Here is a 24,777-nt window from a genome sequence, read left to right on the forward strand (position 1 = left end):
AAATATTTTAAATATGCAAATATTAGCATAGTATAATTAGACACAGGTAAACCTCCTTAATATTTATTATTAAGCATACTTAATTGCATTTTAAAAATAATTTAAATCAAACAACTAAATTCAAACTTATATCTCATCAAAAATTTACATTTAGAGCATGTAAACAGTAAAATTCTATTTCTGAGATTCTAATTTCTATCTCAACACTAACTAGTTTTTGAAATGGATCATTCTAATACTCAGCAGCCTCTTTCAGAGATAATATTTCACACTGAGTTTCTTAAAGATAATTCCAGTGTACTTAGTACCTTTAGTCAGACCATATCCTGTTCTTATTAGCAACTCCGACACAAGCCCTCTAGCAGAAAAAGCCAAGAAAAAAAAAACTGTCATGTCTTTTTCTTTGGGATTTGTATGAAGTTCACCCATACAGGACTCACACCTAACTCTGAACTGAGCAATCACTACTTGGAGAAATTTGGAGTTTGTGTTTGCAGAGGATTGAACCCCGGTCACATTCAATGCAAATAACCAATCGCTGTACTATTTCTCCAGTCTGTCATTTTGCTTGTTTTTGTCCAAAAGGAAAACATGGGTAGCTGACATACATATTTGTTTGGTAAAATAAGTTTTACTAGTCAGTAGGAACAAAAGAACAAAAAGAACTTTAAGGAGTTCTTGTTTTCTTAAGTAAAATTGTAATATTTCAGCCTTCTATAGCATTGAATCTGTTCTTTAAAGTGTCACCCTTATTAACTGTTTTACTTTGAGTCTCAGCCTCATTAGACACAAAGTTCTTGCAGGGTGGAACTGTGAAGGTCTGGTTTTGTTCTGTTTATTTGTTTGTTAGTTTTCCAGGATATAGTGCACTGCTTAGTATATTGCAGATCTTTCAATACAGATAATTGGACAGCTAGAACTTGTAAATATTACAGCATGGTCATATCAGTTTTTGCTTAAAATTATACTTGCATTCCCACTGTTTGAAGTGGGTGAAGTTCATTTTATTATAATTAAGTGCACTGCCTAATCTGGGATCTCCAGTTTATGACCTACTAACCCTTTGATTCCTTATGTTAGGCACCTAATCATGCATTCATCTCATTGAACAGAATGTTCAGAAAATGAACAAAGCATACATCTATTCACTGATTCATTCAGCTAAAGATTTTTTTACAAGGGATGTTGAACAAAGTAAATAGTGTTGCCCTTATGTAATTTACATTCTAGTTGGCAGGCAGCATTAAGGAAATTATATAGACTGTCAGAAGCTATAATTTCTCTTTTTTAAAAATGAAGATATGAGCGATAGCACAGTGGGTAGGGCATTTGCCTTGCTTGTGGCTCACCCGGGTTTGATCCCCAGAATTCCAATATAGTCCTCTGAGACGACCAAGAGTGATTTCTTTATTTTTTGTTTGTTTTTTTGTTTTTTGTTTTTGGGCCACACCCAGTAATGCTCAGGGGTAACTCCTCCCTATGCGCGTAGAAGTCACTCCTGGCTTGGGGGACCATATGGGGCGCCGGGGGATCAAACCACGGTCCGTTCTAGAGTAGCCATGGCAAGGCAGACACCTTATCTCTAGCGCCACAGCCCCGGCCCAACCAAGAGTGATTTCTGAGTGTAGAGCCATGAGTATCCCAAGTGCAACTGGATGTGGCCCCCAATCAATCAATCAATCAATCAATAGATAGATTCATACATAAAAAAAGAAGAAAAGCCACTGTTGAGAAGTGAAGGCTTGATATTTCAGGCAGGCATTGGCAAAAGTTTTAGCAAAGACCAAAAAGTAATAAGAAAAGACATATAAATAAGAGGAAGAAGTTTCAGGAAAAAAGAGGTACTACAGACAGATATGAGCTGGGGACACTAAAGATACAACGAAGAGGTTAGATTAGTTAGAGTGGAAAATGAAGAAAGAGCTAAACCCAGAGTGTGAGCCAGATATATGTATTGTATTAATTTTTAATTAATAAATCTTAGGTGTGCAGGGAGTAGATGGATGGTGAGGCCTTTCTTGGCCACGCCTGGCACCTGCAGCCCCTACAGCCTGGTGGGTCTGTAGGTATGAAGATAATGGCAAGGAAATGATCCACAGCAGTCAGATGAAGTTTCAGGACTCATCGAGTTTTATTACAAGCTAACCGCCATGTGCATATCTCACATGGCTTCTAAGCTAACCAGCCTCTCTGCATCCAACCTGTTTCTCTTCTCCATTTTTTTTGGGGGGTTATACCTGACAATGCTCAGGGGTTACTCCTGGTTTTACACTCAGAAATTGCTCCTCGCAGGCTCAGGAAACTGTACGGGATGCTGGGATTCGAACCACCATCATTCTGCATGCAAGGCATAAGCCCTTCCTCCATGCTATCTCTCTACCTGCTGCTGCTCTCTTTCTTACTTAGTCTCTCTCTCAACCCTCCTTCAGGCCACTTTAATTACCAACCACAGACCTCTCCCAGCTGTGGGAGGGTCTGACCATCCAGGTAAGATTAGATTTTGGCTTTGGGGAGGGGTAACAATATGTAAGGTATTACAGACCGAAAGAAAGTTTTTCATATTTGTTCTAACTTCATAGAGGACCATTAGAAGAATATGATCCAAAAAAATGGCATATTATTTTAATTTTAAATGTTTACTTCAGCTACTGTGTAGACATGTGTGTATGTGTGTAAGAAAGAAATTTAGATATGTTATAGAAGGAAAAAGAATATAAAGTGATCAGTAAAAAGCTATTAACATTTTTAAAAATTATTAATGATGAGATAATAACAACTCAGCCAGGGTGGCATTTAGCCAGACTTGAACACTTCTGAAGTCATAGGGGCTAGATTTTATGATAGTTGGATTACAGGAAAGGACAGTGAGACAAGTATAATTCAAAGTGTTGGGGCTTAAATGAATTCAAAGAATAGTCAATTACTGAATAAGGGAAAGTGACATGTAAGAGAGAAAGGAAAATAAGATCAAGAAATAAAATCTGTTTACATTAAGATACATTAAGATCTCATTACATTGAGATATACTTTAAATATTCCAATGCCAATAAATATACTTTGTAGCTCACAATCAAAGTAAACATTATATTTGGGGCATTAAATTTGAAAGTTGTGTGCAAATCATTTTTAATCCTTAAGAAAGAAGAAAACTTAGTGAAATAATCAAGATTTTTATAAATAGAAAAGAAAGTGAATACAAGGATTATACACAGGGAGAGTCCAGTTTTAGAAATGAGATGGAGCAAAGGTAATAAAGAAGATGCAATAAGAGATGTGGAGAAAAACATCAGACAGGCATAATGTTTTGAAAACCAAGGGAAAAAATATGTTGCAAAAAATTGAGAGTGACCAAATGTTTCCAAAAAATATTCTGACAATTTAAGCATACTGAGCACTCCTGACTGAACTTGACAATGTAAAAGTAATCTTGATAACACATTTTTGGCAATGAGAATAATTTTAAGGTAGTATAGAAAACTTAATGAGTTATATATATGTTTATATGTATGTATATATATTTTTCACTGTGAAATTTATAGTTATGAAATTAATATCTAAATGATACCACACAGTAAGCTCCTAGAAGCAATGACAATATTGAGCTTGTTCAACTTGTGGTCAATTTGGGTCAGCATTTCTTAAGATGCAAAAGTCCTATGAGTGTCCTTCTATGTAGAAAATCTATTCTTTGAATTTTAGTAAGGACAGGTTAGTCCTTAAGTTGGTAATTATGACCTACAGCTCAGTAGACTTCCTATAAAAGTTAATCTACATCTAGAAAAGAATGTGAGCTCTGACAACGATGTGATTACTTTTTAAACAAAACTTTGGACCCCTAGTACATAATAATTTCAGCAAATAACTGTATATTCTTCATAAAATTGTTTTCACAAAAAAAAATATTAAATGAGAGCCAGAGTCAAATTCTGATGGAAATAGAACTAAGATTTCAGTAAAAGAAACTGTCCAGGACCAAAAAAAGATAGTTCAATCAGTAGGTTGCTCAACTTGTATGTGGTTAATATGAGTTCATTCCCCTTTTACACAAAAATCTGTGACAATTAAGAAATCACTCCTGAACCAGAGCCAGATATATGCCTGGTACGATGCTGGAGGTTGCCCCAAAACTAAAACCAACAAACAAAAGAAACAGTTCACATTCTTTTAATTCTAAAATAGATCATGAAACAACACCAAAGTTTTGGAATGATGATACAGAGTATAGCATATGCCTTGCACATGGTCAACCTGGGTTCAATTTACAAAACATCACATGGTCCCTATAGCCCCACCAGATGGCTCCCCACCCCTCCCTCAATGGCGAGTAAGGAAGGAGTAAACTGAACACTGCAGGGTATGGTCCATATACCAAAACATACAAAAACATGGGAGGTACATGAAAAATTCATTTAGTATTTAAAAAATGTTTTCCTTTATTAAGACTGGATAGAATAAGCATTTTATTTTACCTAGAAGCTGCAAAGAAGCTTGTGATTTGGTAACCAAAGCTAGCATAGTAAGCATGTTCCATGATCGCCATCATTTGAATGCAGTTATAACCTATGTAAGCAAAGGAAAAATAGGAATTAAAGTCACATTCACCGAAAGTAATAAGAAATATACAAACACAGAATTCTATCTTGAAAGTCATTTCATTTTGCATATAATCTAGGAGGTTTAATGATTTTGAAAATTTCTATTACTTCAACATTTTTAAGCAAACACAAAATTGATAGATCTTGAGTTTATTCTGGCTATTTAAAAATATATTTTATGTCTTTATATTCATAAGTAATAAATTATATGCAAATATATCCTAATTTCACCAGAATATTGAAGATGGAAATCTATGTTATAAAATTTAGTTTGCCATTAATCATTGCTAGACTAATTTATTCATCAGTTCAGAGTTCTGGTCTAGAAATTTCAAACACAATGAGAAAATATCTTTTCTGCCAAATATTCTATATAAACTGGGCCATAAAAATGTATTAGCACATAAAACTATAAGATATTTCAAATCAGAAGCCAGAGCGGTGGCGCGAGCAGTAGGGTGTTTGTCTTGCATGTGCTGACCTAGGATGGACTGTGGTTTAATCCCCCAAATCCCATATGATCCCCCCAAGCCAGGAGCAATTTCTGAGCACATAGCCAGGAATAACTCCTGAGCATCACCGGGTGTGACCCAAAAAACAAACAAAAAAAAATTTTCAAATCAAAACATTCTATTTATCTTCAATTGTTGTTTTTGTTGTGATACCCAACAATGATCAGGGTTTATTCCTGTTTTCATACTCAGGAATTGCTCTTGGTGATGCTAGGGAATATGTAATATGAATATGTAATAGGAATCAAAATCGTATTAGCCACATACAAGGCCAGTGACCTACCTGCTATATTATCGGTTCAGCACCCAAAATATAACCATTGTACATAACATACTACATATGATAGCATGAAACTCTTCATATAGGCAATTTTAATATCTGAAACCTGACCTCACCATCACAGGCAAGCAAAACCTATATATAACTAAAGACTTTAACTACAAATTGTTACTCTTTCCCCTCGTCAGAACAGGAAGTACACAATATGACTAGAATTTAATGTTTATTAACTTATTGCTTCATTTTTGGAGATTGTATTATATAAGATAAAATGATTTTAAAATGCATTATCTAAATGGAAAAATTATACTTTCTAAAGCATATAAATTTAATTGTTTGATATATACTATTCACTTTTCCTGGTTGGTCCTGCTAAAACCCAGGATCCAAATATCATGAACAAAAGACCTCACAAAGAATATAAACTATAAATAGTCAAATAAGTCTTCCACACAGAAACTAAGTATAAAACAACTGACATAAAATGAGTTTAGGTCACCTTACCAATGTAAGAATTTTTCTTCTAACAGACTAAAATGAGCAGGCTATAATCAATGACCACTATGCTGATATAATTTCTCTCCTGTAGAAAAGTAATTATGCTTACATATTTATCTATGGTTATGGAAGTCATCAGTTCCCATTATTTAAAATTGAAACTGGAATAATATCTTGAATTCTTATGCTCTATCTTACTCCATTTCTCTGTTCTATGCTATCACTAATAGAGGGCAATTTGAGAAACCTAAAATAAAATGTATTTCTATTACATATTTAATCTCTTAACACAAAAAAGACACTTGTAATTAGCTTTTCTAATAAGAGAACAGTCTCATTAAAATTTTATCTGAATAAAAATCACAGTTATTACTTACCAAGGTCTTTGATTCTTGGTAGTACATTGCATGTAAAATGTTTATAAGAAGCTATTTTTCCTTCATAGGAAGAAATTCCCACATGAGATTCATAAATTCTCAGACTTCTTGGCTTTGCTGGTCTAAAATGCTTAAACTGCAGAATACAAAATTATATAAAAATTTATACCAGAAATTCAGATAAGAAATTAACTAATTATTTATGTTAAAGAAGGTAGTGAATTCAGACAAATCTTTCTAAATATTTTTTAAATATAAAAGTGACTGGCTACCACCATAAATTATTTTAAAAGAATTCTTGAGCTCATGCTAACATCTATTTTAAAAGAACAATCATGGAATGTACATGCCTTACTCCTTTATATAAAGATATATTTGGAGGGGCAGGAGTGCTAGCACAGTGAAAGGGAATTTGCCTTGCACATGGCAGACCCAGGAAGGAACTATGGTCTCGAGAACAAGGAGCAATTTCTGAGCATATAGCCAAGAGTAAGCCCTGAGCATCACTGGGTGTGGGCCAAAAACAAAACAAAACAAAACAAAAAAATGATATATTTGGAGAAAATACAAGAGCCATTAAATGCATACATAATTATTAAATAGGAAGCATTTGTCAGCAACTTCCAAAATTCAAATGACAAAAAATATTCAAAGAAAGTATTATTCTTGTAAATAAGATAACCTTAAAATGACCCAATATGATATAGTCATAAGTTATCTTCCTTAGTCTTTGTTCTTAGTGACAGTGAATTTGTTTTAAACCCCTCACAGTGAACACATTACAGCACTGAAAACAACTTATCACACATGTGCTTTAAAAATATTAAATATTCTGCATGAATGTGTATATTCATTATTCTTGTTTTCCCAAAAGTCTCAGAAACAGATGATGAAACAAAAGCTCACTTTCAGTGCTCACTGAGAATATATACCATACACCTATAAATGAATAGAATGACAGGCACACAACTCTGTGAATAACAGGTGGTGAAAAGAGTACCAAAAGTTGTAACAGTAAAACTTAATTTCCTTGAGATATTGGAACATGCATTTATTTAAAGATTTATTGTTCTCACCTTATAAGAGTGTTCTGGATCCCAGTGTATCCAATCATAATTCACATTATCACCTTCACGAGCCACATACTTTGCCCATGGTGAAATTCGATACAAGATCTCTCCACTTTTACTCCTGATGACTACCTAAAAAAGAGGATGAGATACTATAGCTTTAAGATATGATAAAAAAAAAACCATAAGCTATTACCTACATGTTTGAGAACATTGCTACAAAAAAAAAGGAAGAATAGATCTTAAAATCTACACTACTGAATAGACATATTATCCTAAAGATGTCAACAATCTATGAGTCTTATTTCTCTATTTATATTGTAAAGAATCAGCACTTCTACACTGACTAGTGTCTATTTATCTTGCCATTTCCATCACTGTCAGTCAATGGAGTGGTGGATTAAAATAAATATACAAAAGTAAAATGACAAAACTATTTAGAAACTACTATTAATAACTCAACCAACTGAAGAAAACAATATATTATACCAATTATAATTGAATCTTATTGCCATCTTTTTCCAGAGCTTGAAGTTAACTCTGTCAAGAAACAACAGGAGAAAAACAGGTTTGTACGGATATGTAAAATGCATACACACAAACAAGATTTACTACATACTCACTTGAAAACAGTCTTTATTCTCTTTTTTGGGGGGAATCACACCTGGAAGAGCTCAGGGCTGACTCCTAGCTCTACGCTCAGAAATCACTCCCGGCAGGCTTGGGGGACCATATGGGATGCCGGGATTCAAACTACCATCCTTCTTCATGTAAGTCAAACGCCCTACCTTCATGAAATCTCTCAGGCCCCAGTCTTTATTCTTAATCAACTTTTTTCTATATTTTACTTCAAGAATGATTTACCATATAAAATAAATAGTTTTGGTTGTGGGGTGCATCAGTGAGAGAGTGAGTTTTGGTCTGAGGCCATGTTTTGTTCTGATCCTTACCATCAAAAGTCAACATATAGCACTTAAATCATTCATGCCTGCATTTGACAGCATAATCACTATTTTCCCCCAATGAAAAATAACAGTAAAAATGTAAATACATTTTTGTTAGATTTAAAATTTTATTTTGTGTTTCTGAAAAAAAAGGGGCAAAGGCAATATCATCTGGCAATACTTAGGATCTACTCCTAACTTTGTGCTCAGAGTAATTCTGGCAATGAGCAAGGAGGCAACATAGGTGGTTCCAAGGACTGAATCATGTTTGGCTACATGCAAGTAAGTCAAGGACCTTAAGCCCTACACTATTTCCCATTCTCTTGATCCAATATTTCAAACTTATTATCAAATATAGTATTTTTTCTATAATCAGCAAATTTACATACAAAGTTAATCCATTTTCAAGTGATTGAAACTACAGATTTTCTAAAAAAATGTATACCTGTTTAAAATAAAAATAAAACAATAGATTTATATTGAGAACATATTATGCTTTCAACACTGAAAGAATATTATTTTTCAATCACTTTTTTGTTTATTTGAGTTTTTTGGCCGTACCTGGTGATGCTCAGGGGTTACACCTGACTATGCACTCAGAAATCGTTTCTGACTTGGGGGATCATATGGGACACCAGGGGAAGGAACCACGGTCCGTCTTGGGATAGCGCACACAAGGCAGAGGCTTTGCCACTTGCGCCATCACCCCGCTCCTTTCAATCACTTTTTTTTTGGGGGGCGCACACGGTTCTATTCACAGCTTGCTCCTGCTCTGTGGATAGTCAACCCTTAGTGGGTTCAAAGTGTTGGGAATCGAACCTGGGTCAGCAGGACGTATGAAATTTCCTTACCCTCTGTACTATATCTCAGCCTAGCAATGTCATTTTGTTGAAAATAGTTCAAGTATGCATAATTCTTGTAATTAATAATAGGTAATTACTTTAAAGCTTATTAAGCACTTTCATAATCATATCTGACTTGATTCCCAAACTCTTTATAGCCTAAGAATGAAATGAGATTAGTGAATTGTCAAAAGTTTCAAAGTCTCCAAGTAACTGAGCCAGAAGCTCAGTTATAGAACTTCTGACATGACTCTTGCTTTTAACAGGTTCCCACAGCAATTCTTCTCGGCACCTCAGAAGAAAAGGCATGATTAATGATGCAGAGGGCAAGTGAATGGGGCAAAGATGCAGCAAGTATACACAGATTCATTTTTTTCTCCTTCTTGATGTCTCTAATTTATTGAAGCCAGTTGTCAAGTGTCATTATCCTGGTAATTATTATGAATGAAAACGAGAAATAGATCAATGTGAAATAGGAATATTTTACCCTCAAGGATATGATCCTTATGAATTTCCAGTATATTGTACAATGATACACTGAAAAAAAAAAACTCTCCTCCTAGTCATCAACTTAGAGTATGCTACAAGGAAATAAAATATTATTAGTCACTTTTCAATGAACAGCACTCTACCTAATCCATCCATCTCTTCTCGGATTCACAAATGACCCTTCAAATACTTTAAAGGATGATTATAAAGCAATGATTATTTGAAAGTATCTGCTGTCAGAGAGCATTTTAAATTTGAAAAACATAAAGCAATCACCTCATTCTGACTGTTATTGCCATATTATTATAAACCATTTCTGTTTAATTTTTGCTGTACAAAAATATTTGTTCTTTCATTTGTTGTTTGGGTGATTCACCTGGTAGTGCTAAAGGCTACTTCTGACTTGGTACTCAAGGAAGCATATACTACTTGCATAAAATCTAGGCACCTGCATGCAAAGAATGAGCTCCAGTTTTCAGTATGATCTTCTTACCCCATAGAAATGTCTAAAGGCTACTGAGTGCTAGCTGTTGGAAAGAAAAGGTCCCCCACTGGTTTCCCACATTTCTGTTTTAGAAGAATGCCAGAAAGAATTGCCTAATGCATTACAGATACAAGGTCCATTCAAAACCCATTTCTTGGGATTTTAATGGAAGCAAAAAACTCTGAAAAAGTAAGATAACATCTTCCTTAAAGAACAATAGAACATACTTGCCTATTGCTTGTTTTAAGAGTAATCCCCACACTGGAGATTCCTCAGCTGTTAAGCAAAAGATCAGTATATTTAACATCTAGTTGGACCATTTAGTCTCTCCTATAGAAAACTGGAAGAAAAGGGGAGTCAATGCTAATATAAAATATCTACAGTTTCCTATGCTGCAAATGACTAGTGTTTCTAACAGAGGAGATCCATGTTATCAGCAAAATGCAGGAAGTCATAGCAAGTTCACTTATATGCTTGAAAAAAAACATTTAATTCTACCCCTAATAATTGATCAGTTGATAATTTTTGAATGACTTAAAATCATTTTCCATAATTTCTGTTTCTTTCCTAATGACCTTTTTTATTATCACTATGCTATCATAGGGTGGAATCTTTTAATAACCAGCTCCTCCTACTCAGGAAAAGGATAATAAAATGAGTCTCTGGGTGATATGGAAGCAAAGCTTCCTCCAAATCTAGAACATTTTTCTATGATCAGTACATAATAGGTAAATTAATTTATGTCTTCTTTAGCTCTCCGAATTTTGAAAGTAACTTTGCTACAATAGTTTTGACTTTCATAATCAATATTTTGCCTATAGTGTGATAGCAACTTGCTTTTGATTTCCTACCCCAGAACTCTTGTACTAACTGAAAGTACTATAATAAATCTAATGAGAAGCATAGCAATGAATAGACATTATAAGCTTTCAGTATTAAATTTTTGCTCATATAGTTTTTTCTTGTTTGTTTGATATGAGAGAAGATTATTCCCTGGCTTTCTGCTTTCTCAAGTTTGCATTCATTCAAATAAATTAGATGAATTAAAACTTTTATCACTTAATTTTTCATCTCAAATTAGAGCAGGGGGTGTAAAGATAGTCAATAGCCTTGTACACAGAATCACAGATTCAATCCCTGCACCACATTAAGTCACCCTATTCCAATATGACTAATGCCTGAGCTCTGAACCAGAATTAAGCCATGAGCTAAGCCAGTTATGAATCAAAAAAATAATAAAAAATAACATATTATTTGAAAAGAAAGTGTAACTTAATTTATCTCTGTCAATATTAATTCTTAGTAATAAAAAAACTACAACGATACCACTAAATAGAAAGCTTATACTAACAGCTAGTATAAAATTTGAATATTGCAACATTTTATAACATTTTTATAAAATAATTCTTAGTGACTAAGCACATATAATCATATAAGTATATTCTGTGGAGATAAACAGAAATATTTCAAATATATTAAACTATATGTATTAATTTTAGAGCTAATTTTGTTTTTTTAATTCTTGGGTCATGACTGGTGGCACAAAGGAGTTACTACTGGCCCTAAGCTCAGAAGTTCTGGCTGGCAGGACTGGGAAACATAGGGGGTGCTGGGGATTGAACACAGGCCAATTACTTGTAAGGCAAATACACTAGCCACTGTGCTATCACTCCAACCCATAGAGCTACTTTTAACAGCAAACAAATTAGTAATGCCTGAGTAAGGTTTAATTGTTAAAAAATATTTGCATAATTTTATTTTACAGATTTCAAAACTCTTTCCCATTTCTGTGACTAGGGAGATAGTGCAAGGTTAATGTGCTTGCCTTCCATGGTACAGATGTGATTCAATCCCTAGCACCACATACTGTCCCTTCATCAGTGCTAGGAGTGATTCTGAGCCAGTGAGTTCTGAGCACAAATAGGTGTTCTCATAAAAAAAGGAAGACAAGAAGGAAAAGAAAGGAAAGAAAAAGAAGAGGAAGGAGAGGAGAGGAGAGGAGAGGAGAGGAGAGGAGGGGAGGGGAGGGGAGGGGAGGGGAGGGGAGAGGAGAGGAGAGGGGAAGAGGGGAGTGGAGAAAAGGGAAGAAAGGAGAGGAGAAGAGAGGAGGGGAGAGGAAAAAGGGGAGAGGAGAAGAGAGGAGGGAAGAGGAGAAAAGGAAAGAGGAGAGGAGATGAGAGGAGGGGAGAGGAGAGGAAAAAGGGGGAGAGGAGAGGAGAACAGAGAAGAACAGTGAGAGGAGAGGAGAGGAGAGGAGAGGAGAGGAGAGGAGAGGAGAGGAGAGGAGAGGAGAGGAGAGGAGAGGAGAGGAGAGGAGGGGAGGGGAGGGGAGAGGAGGGGAGGGGAGAGGGGAGGGGAGGGGAGGGGAGAGGAGAGGAGAAAAGGGAAGAGGGGAGTGGAGAAGAGAGGAGGGGAGAGGAAAAAGGGGGAGAGGAGAAGAGAACAGAGAAGAACAGTGAGAGGAGAAGAGGGGAGAGGAGAGGAGAGGAGAGGAGAGGAGAGGAGAGGAGAGGAGAGGAGAGGAGAGGAGAGGAGAGGAGAGGAGAGGAGAGGAGAGGAGAGGAGAGGAGAGGAGATTGGGGAGGGGAGGGGAGAGGAGGGGAGGGGAGAGGAGAGGAGATGAGGGGAGAGGAGAGGAGAGGAGATGAGGGGAGATGAGGGGAGAGTAGAGAAGAGGAGAGGAGAGGAGGGGAGGGATGGGGAGGAGAGAAGGGGAGGGGACAGGAGGGAAGGAGAAGGGAGGAGAGGAGTGGGGATAGATGGAGAGGAAAAAAAGAGAATTCCATTATACTTATTTTTACACATATGCACATATAATCATGCTCTAATAAATGCACACAAAATCTTAAATTTTTAGCAGTAGAAAAAATACTGAAATTCTTAGCTATTGATCAATTGATAGATTTTATTTTCCAATTAAGTTGGATTATTTTTTTCACTTTCGTACACTTTAGATATGAAAAATAGAAGCTCGAGCAATATTACAGTAGGTAAAGTGCTTGTCTTGCTTTCGAACAACCTGGGTTCAGCCATCATCTATCATCCCATTATTCCTGAGTGCAAAACCAGCAGTAAATTCTGAGCACTACTCCCAGCTGTGTCCACAAAACAACTCCCTCCCTCCTCAAAAATAAAAAAGAAAGAAAAAGAAATATTACAGTCAAATTAGCAAATAGATCTTTTAAAAAAATCCACATACATTTTTGTACCTGTACTATTACAGTTGAATAACTTGCATGCAATAATAAATACAACCAGTCTTAAAAATAGAACTTATAGAGGCCAGATAGATAGCATGGAGATAGGGTATTTGCCTTGCATGCAGAATGGTGGTTCGAACCCCGGCATCCCATTTGATCCCCGGAGCTTGTCAGGAATGATTTCTGAGCATAGAGCCAGGAGTAATACCTGAGTTACCTGCTGCCAGGTGTGACCCAAAAACCAAAAAAAAAAAAAAAATAGAACTTATAAAATCACTTTAAAAGACCATGATGATGCAAATAACAATAAACATTTTAAAGAGAATAATAGATTGCTCTTTAAATATTTTAGATGCACTGCTAAATAGGAATATTCTGTAAAATAAATATTAATGGGCACTTTTGTAAATGAGAGAATTGTCTCTGATTTATAACAAGTCACTATCAGAGTACTCTTAGATTAAATGACAAAGTGAATAAAAGGTTCTCTCTCCTTGTGTATAAGTCAAATTGACTGAACTATCTGAAATCAAATGTTGTCTAGAAAATGTCATTTCAAACTCAAGTATACAACATTAAAAAACTTTAAAAAATGGTGTAGTAGAGACGTTAAAAAACTGTGTGCTTGTATTCATTATCCTAGCACAATATTTTAAATTATTCTTATTAAGGAATGTTTTTCCTATAAAACAGAAAATTCCTGAGAAACATTACTGATAACATTAAGGTGGCAATAATTTTATTGTGAAATAATTTATTTTACAATAAAAATGTTCAGTTTACTATAAGTGTTATTGTTTTCTGGAAAAGATGTTTGAATTCAACTGTAAGCTTCATAAATGAAAGTATGGAAGACAAAAAATGAAGGGTGAAAATAATATGAATAATTTAACATTTTGTACTTTCCAATACCATTATATTATATGAAGAAATATTAATTTTAAAAATGATTGAAAGTATGAGTGTGGATGTAAAGATGGTGAATAAAATAACAATCATAAATATCTGATGGGTACAAGTTAAAGTAAATTATCAAATGCATTAAAATTTATGAAATATATTATCTCTTTCTTAAATCACCTCAAATTTATAATATAACACTGTAATTATCTATTCTTTAAAAGATCTACATGACAAGAAAATTTTCTTGTATAAAGATGATCTCAGCTAAATCCCTGGCATTACATGGTCCCTGAAAATCACTCAGTGAAGGCCATGAGATCACCAGAATTATCAGGTGTGACTTTGACCAAGGAGACCTGGAATTCCCTGGCACTGCAAGTCTTGAGCAGCAGCATATCCCCATGCCCTCACATTGAACCAATGACCTAGCTAGCTAAGAATCACCAGCATGAGCCTTTGAGCCTCCTGATAATCATTTGAAATGCCAAATTAAATATACAAATGTAAGCATGCAATGTACAAATTATGTTACACAAAATGTATAATAGCAATGGTATAGATATAATATTAGGGTATGATGAACAAACATTTTATACTTATGTGTTAGAATTTCCAAATTTTAAAATAGTTTTTGAAATAGTTTCCTTTTACAATAGTTCCCTTTAAGTTATAAAATGTCAATTTAATACACAAATATTAATTAATTTTAGGATAGAGTATAATAAAAACAAATTACTAGAAAACATCATTGAAAATTTTGATATGAGATGAATTATATAGACCAATTTTCAGGTTTAATAAGGCACTTAAGAAAAGAATATCTTTGCCTATAAAGAGTTAAAAAAGAGAAGAGAGTACTAAACAATGACAAACCCTTGGCACAGGAATACAGAGCAATGATCAAATAGTAAGGAGAGATGGGGTCCTAGACTAGAAGAGACTCAGAGTAATGGAGGGCCAATAGCAGTTTGGTGGGTGTGCGTATGAATGTGTAGATTATTTTGAATATCAGTACCACAATCTTTAAGATTATAAATTCCTGAACTATAATGATTAATGTTTAAAGGATGTAGGCCATATAAAATAATTATGAGCATCTTAAAAAGCGTAAAGAGGGACTGGAGCAGTGGTGCAACAGTAGGACATTTTCCTTGTACATGGCTAACCTAGGACAGACTGTGGTTCAATCCCCCTGTATCCCATATGGTTCCCCAAGCCAGGGGGCAATTTCTTAGTGCATATCCAGGACTATACCCTGATTGTCACCAGGTGTGGCCAAAAACCAAAAACCAAAGGAAAAAAAAAAGATAGTGTAAAGAATCCATATCTTTAAAAATGTAAAGATCTATATCTTCTTAATTTGTTAGTGACATTTTATAGGGCAAATAAAAGGGTGTTTTAATATCTGTGACTAAAAGCATTTTAGATGGAAATATCCAGATTATATAGAGGAGAAAAAACATAGAACATTCCAAGAGGGCTATACATATAAGAGGATCAAACAATTCCACAAAGGAAGCAGATTAGAATGATGCCATCACTAGTCTGGGAATGTCAACTGTCAATATAAGCTGAGAATAGCCAAGAAGGGATGTCTCCCTTATAGCAGCTAGTAGGGGAGGTTTGTCAACACTATGAACTCAGGGGTGGGGATATAAAAAAAAAAAAAAAAAAAAAAAAAAAAAAAAAAAACAACCTTTGAAGTCAGTAATTCTGCAACTTAATTTATGGCCAAAAAACTTAGGAACAAATGATTATGCCTAAACAATACCAAACCTTCACACCAAAAGGATGAAATGGATAAAGCCATCAAGAAAAGGAAGTAGGGGTCGGGCGGTGGCGCTAAAGGTAAGGTGCCTGCCTTGCCTGCGCTAGCCTTGGACGGACCGAGGTTCGATCCCCCGGTGTCCCATATGGTCCCCCAAGCCAGGAGCAACTTCTGAGCACATAGCCAGGAGTAACCCCTGAGCGTTACCGGGTGTGGCCCCCCCCCAAAAAAAAAAACAAAAAAAACAAAAAAAAAAAAAAAAGAAAAGGAAGTAATTCTTTAAAATAGAATGGAATTCACTCAACTTAAGTTAAACTACGCAGAGACAAGTTTTCAATCTCCCCTCATCTCTTCTCATTGCTGTTACTGATATGGTGGTGAGGATCTGGGATTTCACACTTTTTTATGGTATTCCCACATTTGGAAGTTGTAGTGTTTGACAGCAGTCATAAACATTTTGTTGGGTAAAAGGATGTTTGGGTCAGAGTCAGTGTTACTAAGTGCTTTCCCCTGGCTCTGTGCAAGGAGGATGCACACTGCTAGTGCTGCTCAGGGAGATCATTTGTGATGCCAGATATTGCATGTGCACATGCACAGCTGGTGTCTTAACCTCTGTGCTACTTCTGCACCACACAAAGTTTTAAATTGTTCTCATCAAATCCACCGGATTGTACTTTGCTGAAGACTGCACAATATGTTAAGGCACCAGGGTCAGGGTCACAAAAAAGCAGATCCTAGAGAATCATATTCAAGCTTACAAACTTGCTGGAATGAAATTTATGACTCTAAGGCAGGCAATCTAACAATGATCTAACCTCAAGGCTCTGCATAAAAGCTATCTTAAGAACTTTAAATAACACATTTTCTACTTTATGAACACCCTACTTGCCCAAAGTAAATAAAATGTTACAACAAACTTTTCAGTGTCTTAAATCTCTTAACAATTCCAAAGGAAAGAAATATCCCTTAGGTCAAACTTTGGTGGGTTTCATAATTCATAGAAAAACCTCCAAAAGTATGCATTTAATTCATGTATATCTAGTTTACTGTCATAAGATGATTTTTTCAGATCTTAAACAGAAAGAACTATCTAGGACACTAAGTACAAAAGGTAAGATAATTTGCCTTGGAAACTGCTGGCCCTAATAAATCCCTGGGCCCCATATGGTTAGATTAAGCCCTGAGTACTTCTGGTTGTGGGTGGAAAAAAAAAGAACTACCTTTATGACCCAAACACAGGTTATAACTTAATCAAAATATTTTCTATATATTTGATTTTTTTAAGAGACAAGTATTGCTACTCAAATAATGTGTTGGCAAAATAATAATGTTATTAAAGAATGGGTTCTAACTTTTTGTATTAATATATTTATTTAAGCACCATGATTACAAAAATGTTTGTAGTTGGGTTTTAGCCATATTAAAGAACTTTCCTCCTTCACCAGTGCAACCTTCCCACTACCAATGCCCATCTCGCACCTGCTGCCATTCTTAGATACACGCATTCTCTTTCTCTCACTCACTACCATAATCATAAAAGCTGTTATTGTAGTTATTTCTCTAACTTCATTCACCATTCTTTGTGGTAAGCATTATATCATAAGCTAGTGATATCAAATCTCATCTCTATTATCTCTGGGTATTATTATTACCATACTATCTTTTATATTTCTTAAATCTCACAGATGAGTGAGACTATTCTGTGTCTCTCTCCCTAAGACTCATTTCACTCAGCATAATAATTTCCAAGTCCATTCATGGTTAGGAAAACTTCATAACTTCATTTTTCCTGATAGCTGCATAGTATTCCATTGTAGAAATAGACCACAGCTTCTTTAGCCACTCATCTGTTGTTGGGTATCTGGATTGTTTTCACATTCTGGCTACTGTAAATAGAACTACAATGAACATAGGTGTTCCAACGACATTTTTTATTGTGTTTTTGTGTTCCTAGGATATATTCCAAGGAGTGGTAAAATTTGATCATATCGGAGCTCAAAGTTCCAGTTTTTTGAGGAATCTCCAAATTGTTTTGTAGAAATGCTGGACTAGACAGCATTACCACCAGCCATGAATAAGAGTTTCTTTCTCCTCACATCCTCTTCAACACTGATTGTTCATGTTCTTTGTGATTCTAACTTTTCTTAATAAATCTACCATATGAGGCTGGAGAGATACCATGGAGGTAAGGCGTTTGCCCTCCATGCAGAAGGTCGGTGGTTCAAATCCCGGCATCTCATATGGCCCCTGTGCCTGCCAGGGTCAATTTCTGAGCATAGAGCCAGGAGTAACCCCTGAGCACTGCCAGATATGACCCAAAAAAACAAAATAAATAAAAAAGTCTACCATAAATACTTAAATACTTAAATTATTTCCTTATAAAATTGTAATTTATATTTTAATAAATGAGAAGAGAAAACCAGAAAAATATAAAATCATTAAGGATACTTTATAATAGCATTAATGCCTGTACATATAAATGGGTCAACTCTCAAATGTAAATAAAAACTTCAAATATGTATAGTTATAGACAGCGGATAGGTCAAATTTCCATTATATAGGGATTGAGACCATTATTCATACCAAATAAATATAAATCTTATATTTTATAATTGTATTTTTAATTTTTAATTTTAATTTTCCTATGTACTAATGCTTATACATATTTTATTTAAGATCAGTATCCTTTAAATCATAGTTTTGATAATTTTAGGTAATCAAAAATCTTAGGAATGTCTTGCAAGTAAAAGCGTCATTAAAAAACTTCAACGTTTTTGTGATGTGCTTTACATAGATAATAATTCAAGACTGAAGAAAGGGAATACTGATGAAATTATTAAAACAAGCCCACTAAGTTCTTCTGTTATACCATACCAGGTATTATACAAACAATTTTAAAACACTGATATAATTGTTACTAGTTTAACTGGGAAAAATAAATCACTAGAACTTTAAAAAAAAAGCCTACTGAAGAATGTTTAGTGGCATCTTATTTTACTGCTATATGGTCCTTTTTATTTTAAAACATGCTATCAAAATTCAAGATCATTTTTCTCTAATAATAAATAAGATATCATTTCAAGGTTAAATCTAATAAAGATAACTTGAATAGAAAGAGTTAAGAGGTGTCACTAACAAGGTGGTCAATTTATTTAAAGCCCTTAAGATATTAAGCATATTAGCTATGGAATACAAATTCCCAGTATGACAAATTGAGTGATCAAACTATATAAAACTTTGGCATAAATATGAAAAAAGAAGGCCATTTTTAGGGTATAACACAGCTACACAGCTTCTGTTTTAAGAGCATCTGTGGAACTACAAGGAGAGAAACATTGGTTTCTATAATAAACATGGGGGTGAAGAAGATTATCAAAAAGAATTAAATGAAGGTCAGTAGTCACTTCTTGTAAAAGCCAGTCTTTATTTAGAATGATTCAGAAGGAGATCAACCCATACTTATAGAAAGGAGTATTACTCCCAACCTCCCGACGGTTTCCATTCTTGTTCTCCATTTGTCTAGTCTCGTTAAGAAGAATTACAACTTTAATATTTTTTTCTGCCTTGTCTTTTCACTGAGGCAAATCTTTGAAGAAATAAAGAAACAACTAAGTAGAACTGATAACATGTTTGCTTCATTTCAAGTACATTACCTGAACAAAAACCTTATAAAGTGAGGTCACTACAAAAAGACAAAATCCAAAGGGATTAAGTGAGATTTAGGAAACAGACATTGAAAACGATATCCCTGAGCAAGTGAGAATAACTGCTCCTAAGTGAAAAGAATAGGAACAATGCCGAAATGTTGTAATCGGGTAAAGATTGATTAGGTGTCTTAGGCTAGAAAACAAATGAATTACACATGATATAAAAATATAGGATTTAAACTTCTAAGATATTGAAAGATCAATATAGTAATAAAAGAAAAAAGCCATGAAAGGGGGAAAAAATCAGTGAGCTTTCATTACTGAAAAGAAGTGCTTCAAAGAGATTCATCCATGTGCAGTGAAGGCTAGAATTCTATTAAGTAAACAGAGTTATAATCTGGTATAATGCCAATAAAGAAATCTAACAACCATTTCAAAACTGTAAGTATGAAGAGGTATACCATAATATGGGTTAAATTCCTCTTTAAAATATTGCATTTATTAACTATAATGACTAAAGTCTATACGGTGAAAAATTGAATCATTTGAAGAAAAGAGATTCATTCTTAAGCAATCACTTTAAGTGTTATTGCATTATAAAAAAAAGCAAAAAGTGTGGGAATAAAAAAGAAATGATTGCACATATAGAAGACACCTAAAAATTCAAAGACTAGATACAAAATATGTAATTCTAAAATTATAAAAACTTTAGGGAAAATATACATTTATTTATTTAATGCTTGTGAATGACTGATGTGTCCAGTAATATGATTAACTACTATTAAATAAAAAGTTACCAATAACAAGCTCTAGCATAAGAAAACTTTTATAAAATAGTGTGATAATAAAGGTTACAAAATAATCTTTTACCCTCTTTCTTCTCTTTTCTATTATAGAAAACATGCATTATTGACAGCTACAAATAAAAATGAATTTTAGTAGGGCAATGATATATACACCCATTAAGTAATGAGAAAGTGACAAAACATAGGTATGATATGGAATAGATAGCAACTACAATAGAGATATAATCAAGATATAATATAGAATAACTTTTTGTCAAAACTTTAACAAGATTCTTAGAGGTCAAAAAGAAGACCAAAAACAGAAATTGTAGTTTTTGATCATGGACTCAAACATTGCAGGTAGAAACAGTGATAATGGGAAGCAGTGGCAAGCACACAGATTGTTCACAAGGGAACTGTTTACTTTCAAATATCTTAGTTCAAGTGTTCTAAAATTATTAAACAAAGAGCAGGGGCTGAAGAGATAGCATGGAAGTAAGGTGTTTGCCTTTCATGCAGAAGATCATCAGTTTGGATCCCAGTGTCCCATATGGTCCCCCGTGCCTGCCAGGAGCGATTTCTCAGCATGGAGCCAGGAGTATCCCCTGAGGACTGCTGGGTGTGACCCAAAAACCACAAAATAAAAAGGCAAAATAAAATTATTAAACAAAGAGCAAGGCAAAAGACAGTAAACCTGTGCTTTGATATCTAATTGTGAGTGGTTACTGTAGAAACAGAAAAACTTTGACAATGAAATCAATATAGCAATAACCAGAAATGCTTCACTTGCCTCTACATGAGGTTCAGAGAATATTCATATGTTGAGATGCAGTGACTAAGTCTGACTCTTTAAAACAAGACTAAATAAACATGCATATATCTGTTTCTGAGACTTTTTTTCAATCAGAAGCATACTGAGTCAATTGCAGAAATTAAAGGTTATTGGCATAGGAAGATGCCATATTGGTATGCTGGGAAAACCAGACTTAAAGATAAAATTAAAAGAAAAATTAAAAATCAATAAAAACAACAGTGTTTAACATTAATGCTGACATTTAGCATACATTTAACTGTGCTACTCAATAAAAGGTTTCAGCTTAAATGTAAATATTTAAATCATAAAAAGTTTGTATATATGTACTTTACCAAGAGAAAAAGGTTATATCTTATAAGGGCTCCTTTATGCAGTATAATTTGAAGGCATAGCTGGTCAAAATGTAAATACACTCACAAAACATAACCCCAAATAATATCTACCCAAACAGTCAAGGAATGCAGCATTCTTCTTTTTTCTGACATAGTATTAATATTATAGCATATTAGTATTATACAAATACTATTTGTCAATACTAAATAAAAATGTAGTTATAACAATAAAGATTTCACAATTTAGTGGAAACAGAATAAATATTTGTATTTAAAAACATATTTCTCAAGAAAAATGAGATCACATTCAGGTTCTAAAGTTTACAAATAAAATGTAAATGCTCACATTGAGAGAAAAATCTTAAGTGCAAGATATTTCTTAATACCCGAAAAAATATGGCTGACTAAAATACTTAAATAATTTTGGAATTGGGGCCGGTGAGGTGGCGCTAGAGGTAAGGTGTCTGCCTTGCAAGGGCTAGCCAAGGAAGGACCGCGGTTCGATCCCCTGGCATCCCATATGGTCAACCAAGCCAGGGGCAATTTCTGAGCACTTAGCCAGGAGTAACCCCTGAGCATCAAACGGGTGTGGCCGAAAAAAACAAAACACAAAAATAATAATAATTTTGGAATTAATATTTATGTAAAGTAACAATTGAGAAATTAGAAAAAATCAAATTTTTGAGATGCCTGTGATTCACCTGTATAGGAATCCAAAATACAAAAAGAAAGAGTATTTAAATATAACTATCTTACTAAAGTCTGTCAAACATTCCCTTATAGATCTAATGGGAGTTACAATTTGTTGAAACCAATTTATTTATGCTGAACTGAGATGTTTATAAATAAACATTTTCTCCTCAATTAGAGAGAGAGTAAGCAGGAGATTTAGTCTTATGCTAAGTGTGTTCCCACAGGAAGTGTTCTTTCTCCTTTCTCCTCTAATTTCCAATAAAAATGGAAAGAAAAGGGGAGGGGAGGAGGAGAGGAGAGAGGAGGGGAGGAGGGGGGGAGGAGGAAGGGAGGGGTGAGGAGAGGGGAGAGAGAAGGGGAGAAGGGAAAAAAGAGAATGGGAGGGATGTTAGGAGGGAGGAAAAGAATGGAAGGAAGAGAGGATGGGAGGCAGGTTAGGAGGGAGCGAGAAAGAACAAGAGGGAGGATAGGAAAGAAGGAGGACTGGAGGAAGGATGAGAAGGAGGGAGGGAGAGAGGATGGGAGCAAAGCTGGGAACGAGGATGAGAGGAAGGATGGAAGGGAGGATGGATTTTTCAATGAGAATTACTTAATATACTTAGGCAGAGTACACCCAGCTAGAAGGATTACTTCTAGCTCTGCATTCAGGCACTACTCCTGGTGATGCTTGGAAGACCACATGGGGTGCCAACAATCGACCCAGTGTGGCTGCATGCAAGACAATATTCCTACCAGCTACACAATCACTCTGACTCCTGATGAACATATATTTTTAAATAATGGCCCTGAGTCCAGACCAAAAGCACAGTGGGTAAGCCATTGCCCTGTACATTGCTGATCCAGGTTCAATTCCCAGTAAGTAATCCATATGATCCACAGAGCATTCTAGGAGTGATTTCTGAGTGCAGAGCCAGAACTAATCCCTGCGCATCACTGAATGTAGCCCAAAAACCAAAACCAACCAAACAAAAAAAGACCCTATTTCTAATCTATTTCATGATTTTGCCTTCATTCTTTGTTCCTTATCAAGCCTCAGAAGATAAAAGGTTAGATCCAAAAGTGAGAAAAGGGAGGGGGGTAGCAGAATATGGATCAGGATTCTAATAATGTAGGGAAAGATTTATGATGCAAACCAGTATTATTACAGAGGAAAGAAAGCTCATACCAGAATTGCATAAAATGATTTCTAAAAATGTTGTAACAATATTTTGCAATTAAATTTTATCTTGGTCTCTTTAATAATCACTTATTTCCTATTCATAAAATATTACAGGTCCTTTAATTCATTGTAGTCTAAGCCAGGCCTTTTTAATTATATTTTTTACTCATGACCCCTTTGAACATGTAAAATAAAATTAATGTCATGAAAAAAGTACCTACCAGTCAGCAAAAAGCTATTATTTATTCATAAAATTCTTGTACATAATCCAAATAAACCTTATAGTAAGAGGCAATAACTTTTACATAGCACAAATGGTAAATTCTGTGGCTCTATACCAACTAGCTCATGAGTAGCATCTGAATACCAATAACTCATTCTATCAGTTAAATATTCTCAATTACTTCATAAACATAATCTTAATTCAAACATGGTTGTCAATATTGCCTCTGCATTATCCATTTGAGGCTTTGGTAATCAGATTTATACCCTCCTATCACTTACCTGTCAACTGCCCTTCCAATTTTAGGAATTTATTAATAAAATGATATGGTGAATTGCCTTTCTGATCTTAACCTATAGTTCCAGTACATTATTTTATGCACTTTCATCATTCATATACCACAAATAATTTTTCAATGGAGCATTAATCATGGCCACTAGTCTTTGTTATTACTTGTAACCACATCTGGTCAGTTCTCAGGGGCCATGGAAGTCACACCTTGTGATGCTGAAGATAAAATCTGACAAACGAGGCATCTGCTCTACCCCTAGAGCCATATTCCCAGACACATCATTGCCACTTTGAAAGCCAAATGCAGGGAAAATCTTGATCTAGTATTATGTTGTTATGAATTCCATTTGTAATTTTCATGTAAGAATGAGTTCATTCAAAAATTTCATGCCAGAGTTATAATATATACTATCTCTCAGTCAGACCACTTTCTGGCTAGATAAAAATCTTAAAATTGTATTTGTATACTTTTTTGCCACTAGAATCCTTGCACAGAAGGTTCACCCTGTAGATATGGTATCAGAAAGATAATAGTGGGTAAATATAACATGTATGATCTTTTTTTAATGTGTGATCGTACCCAGAAATAGTCAGGGCTTATTCCTAGATCCTGATGTGGCTTGAGGGAACATATGAGTAACCAGAGAGTGATCCAGGGCTGGCTTAATGCAATCAAGCTCCCTACCTGCTGTACTATAATTCCTGCCCTGAGAAAAATTATTTTATTTTTATTTGCTTTTCCCTAACAATGTTAAATAATTTAGTAATATGCCAGTACCTTCAGAGAAATGAATGGGAAAAATCTAAAAAATAATTGGTACCCTACAATTAATGAGCTCACATATATAAACACAGCAAGTTAAAGAGAAAG

At 34.7% G+C, this 24,777-nt stretch overlaps 1 protein-coding gene across 1 annotated transcript in view; it reads right to left on the bottom strand.

Moving 5' to 3' along the window:
• The window catches only part of GBE1 (1,4-alpha-glucan branching enzyme 1), a 320,203-nt gene that overhangs the window by 149,617 nt on the left and 145,809 nt on the right, over positions 1 to 24,777 (bottom strand). Inside the window, exons 4-6 of the mRNA XM_049785497.1 lie at positions 7,339 to 7,464; positions 6,263 to 6,398; positions 4,470 to 4,560 (exon numbers count right to left, since the gene is read on the bottom strand). Of these exons, the coding sequence (XP_049641454.1) occupies positions 4,470 to 4,560; positions 6,263 to 6,398; positions 7,339 to 7,464 (353 nt within the window). The remainder of the gene's footprint in view (positions 1 to 4,469; positions 4,561 to 6,262; positions 6,399 to 7,338; positions 7,465 to 24,777) is intronic.

This window comes from Suncus etruscus, chromosome 13 (genome assembly GCF_024139225.1).
Source record: "Suncus etruscus isolate mSunEtr1 chromosome 13, mSunEtr1.pri.cur, whole genome shotgun sequence".
Lineage (NCBI taxonomy): Eukaryota > Metazoa > Chordata > Mammalia > Eulipotyphla > Soricidae > Suncus > Suncus etruscus.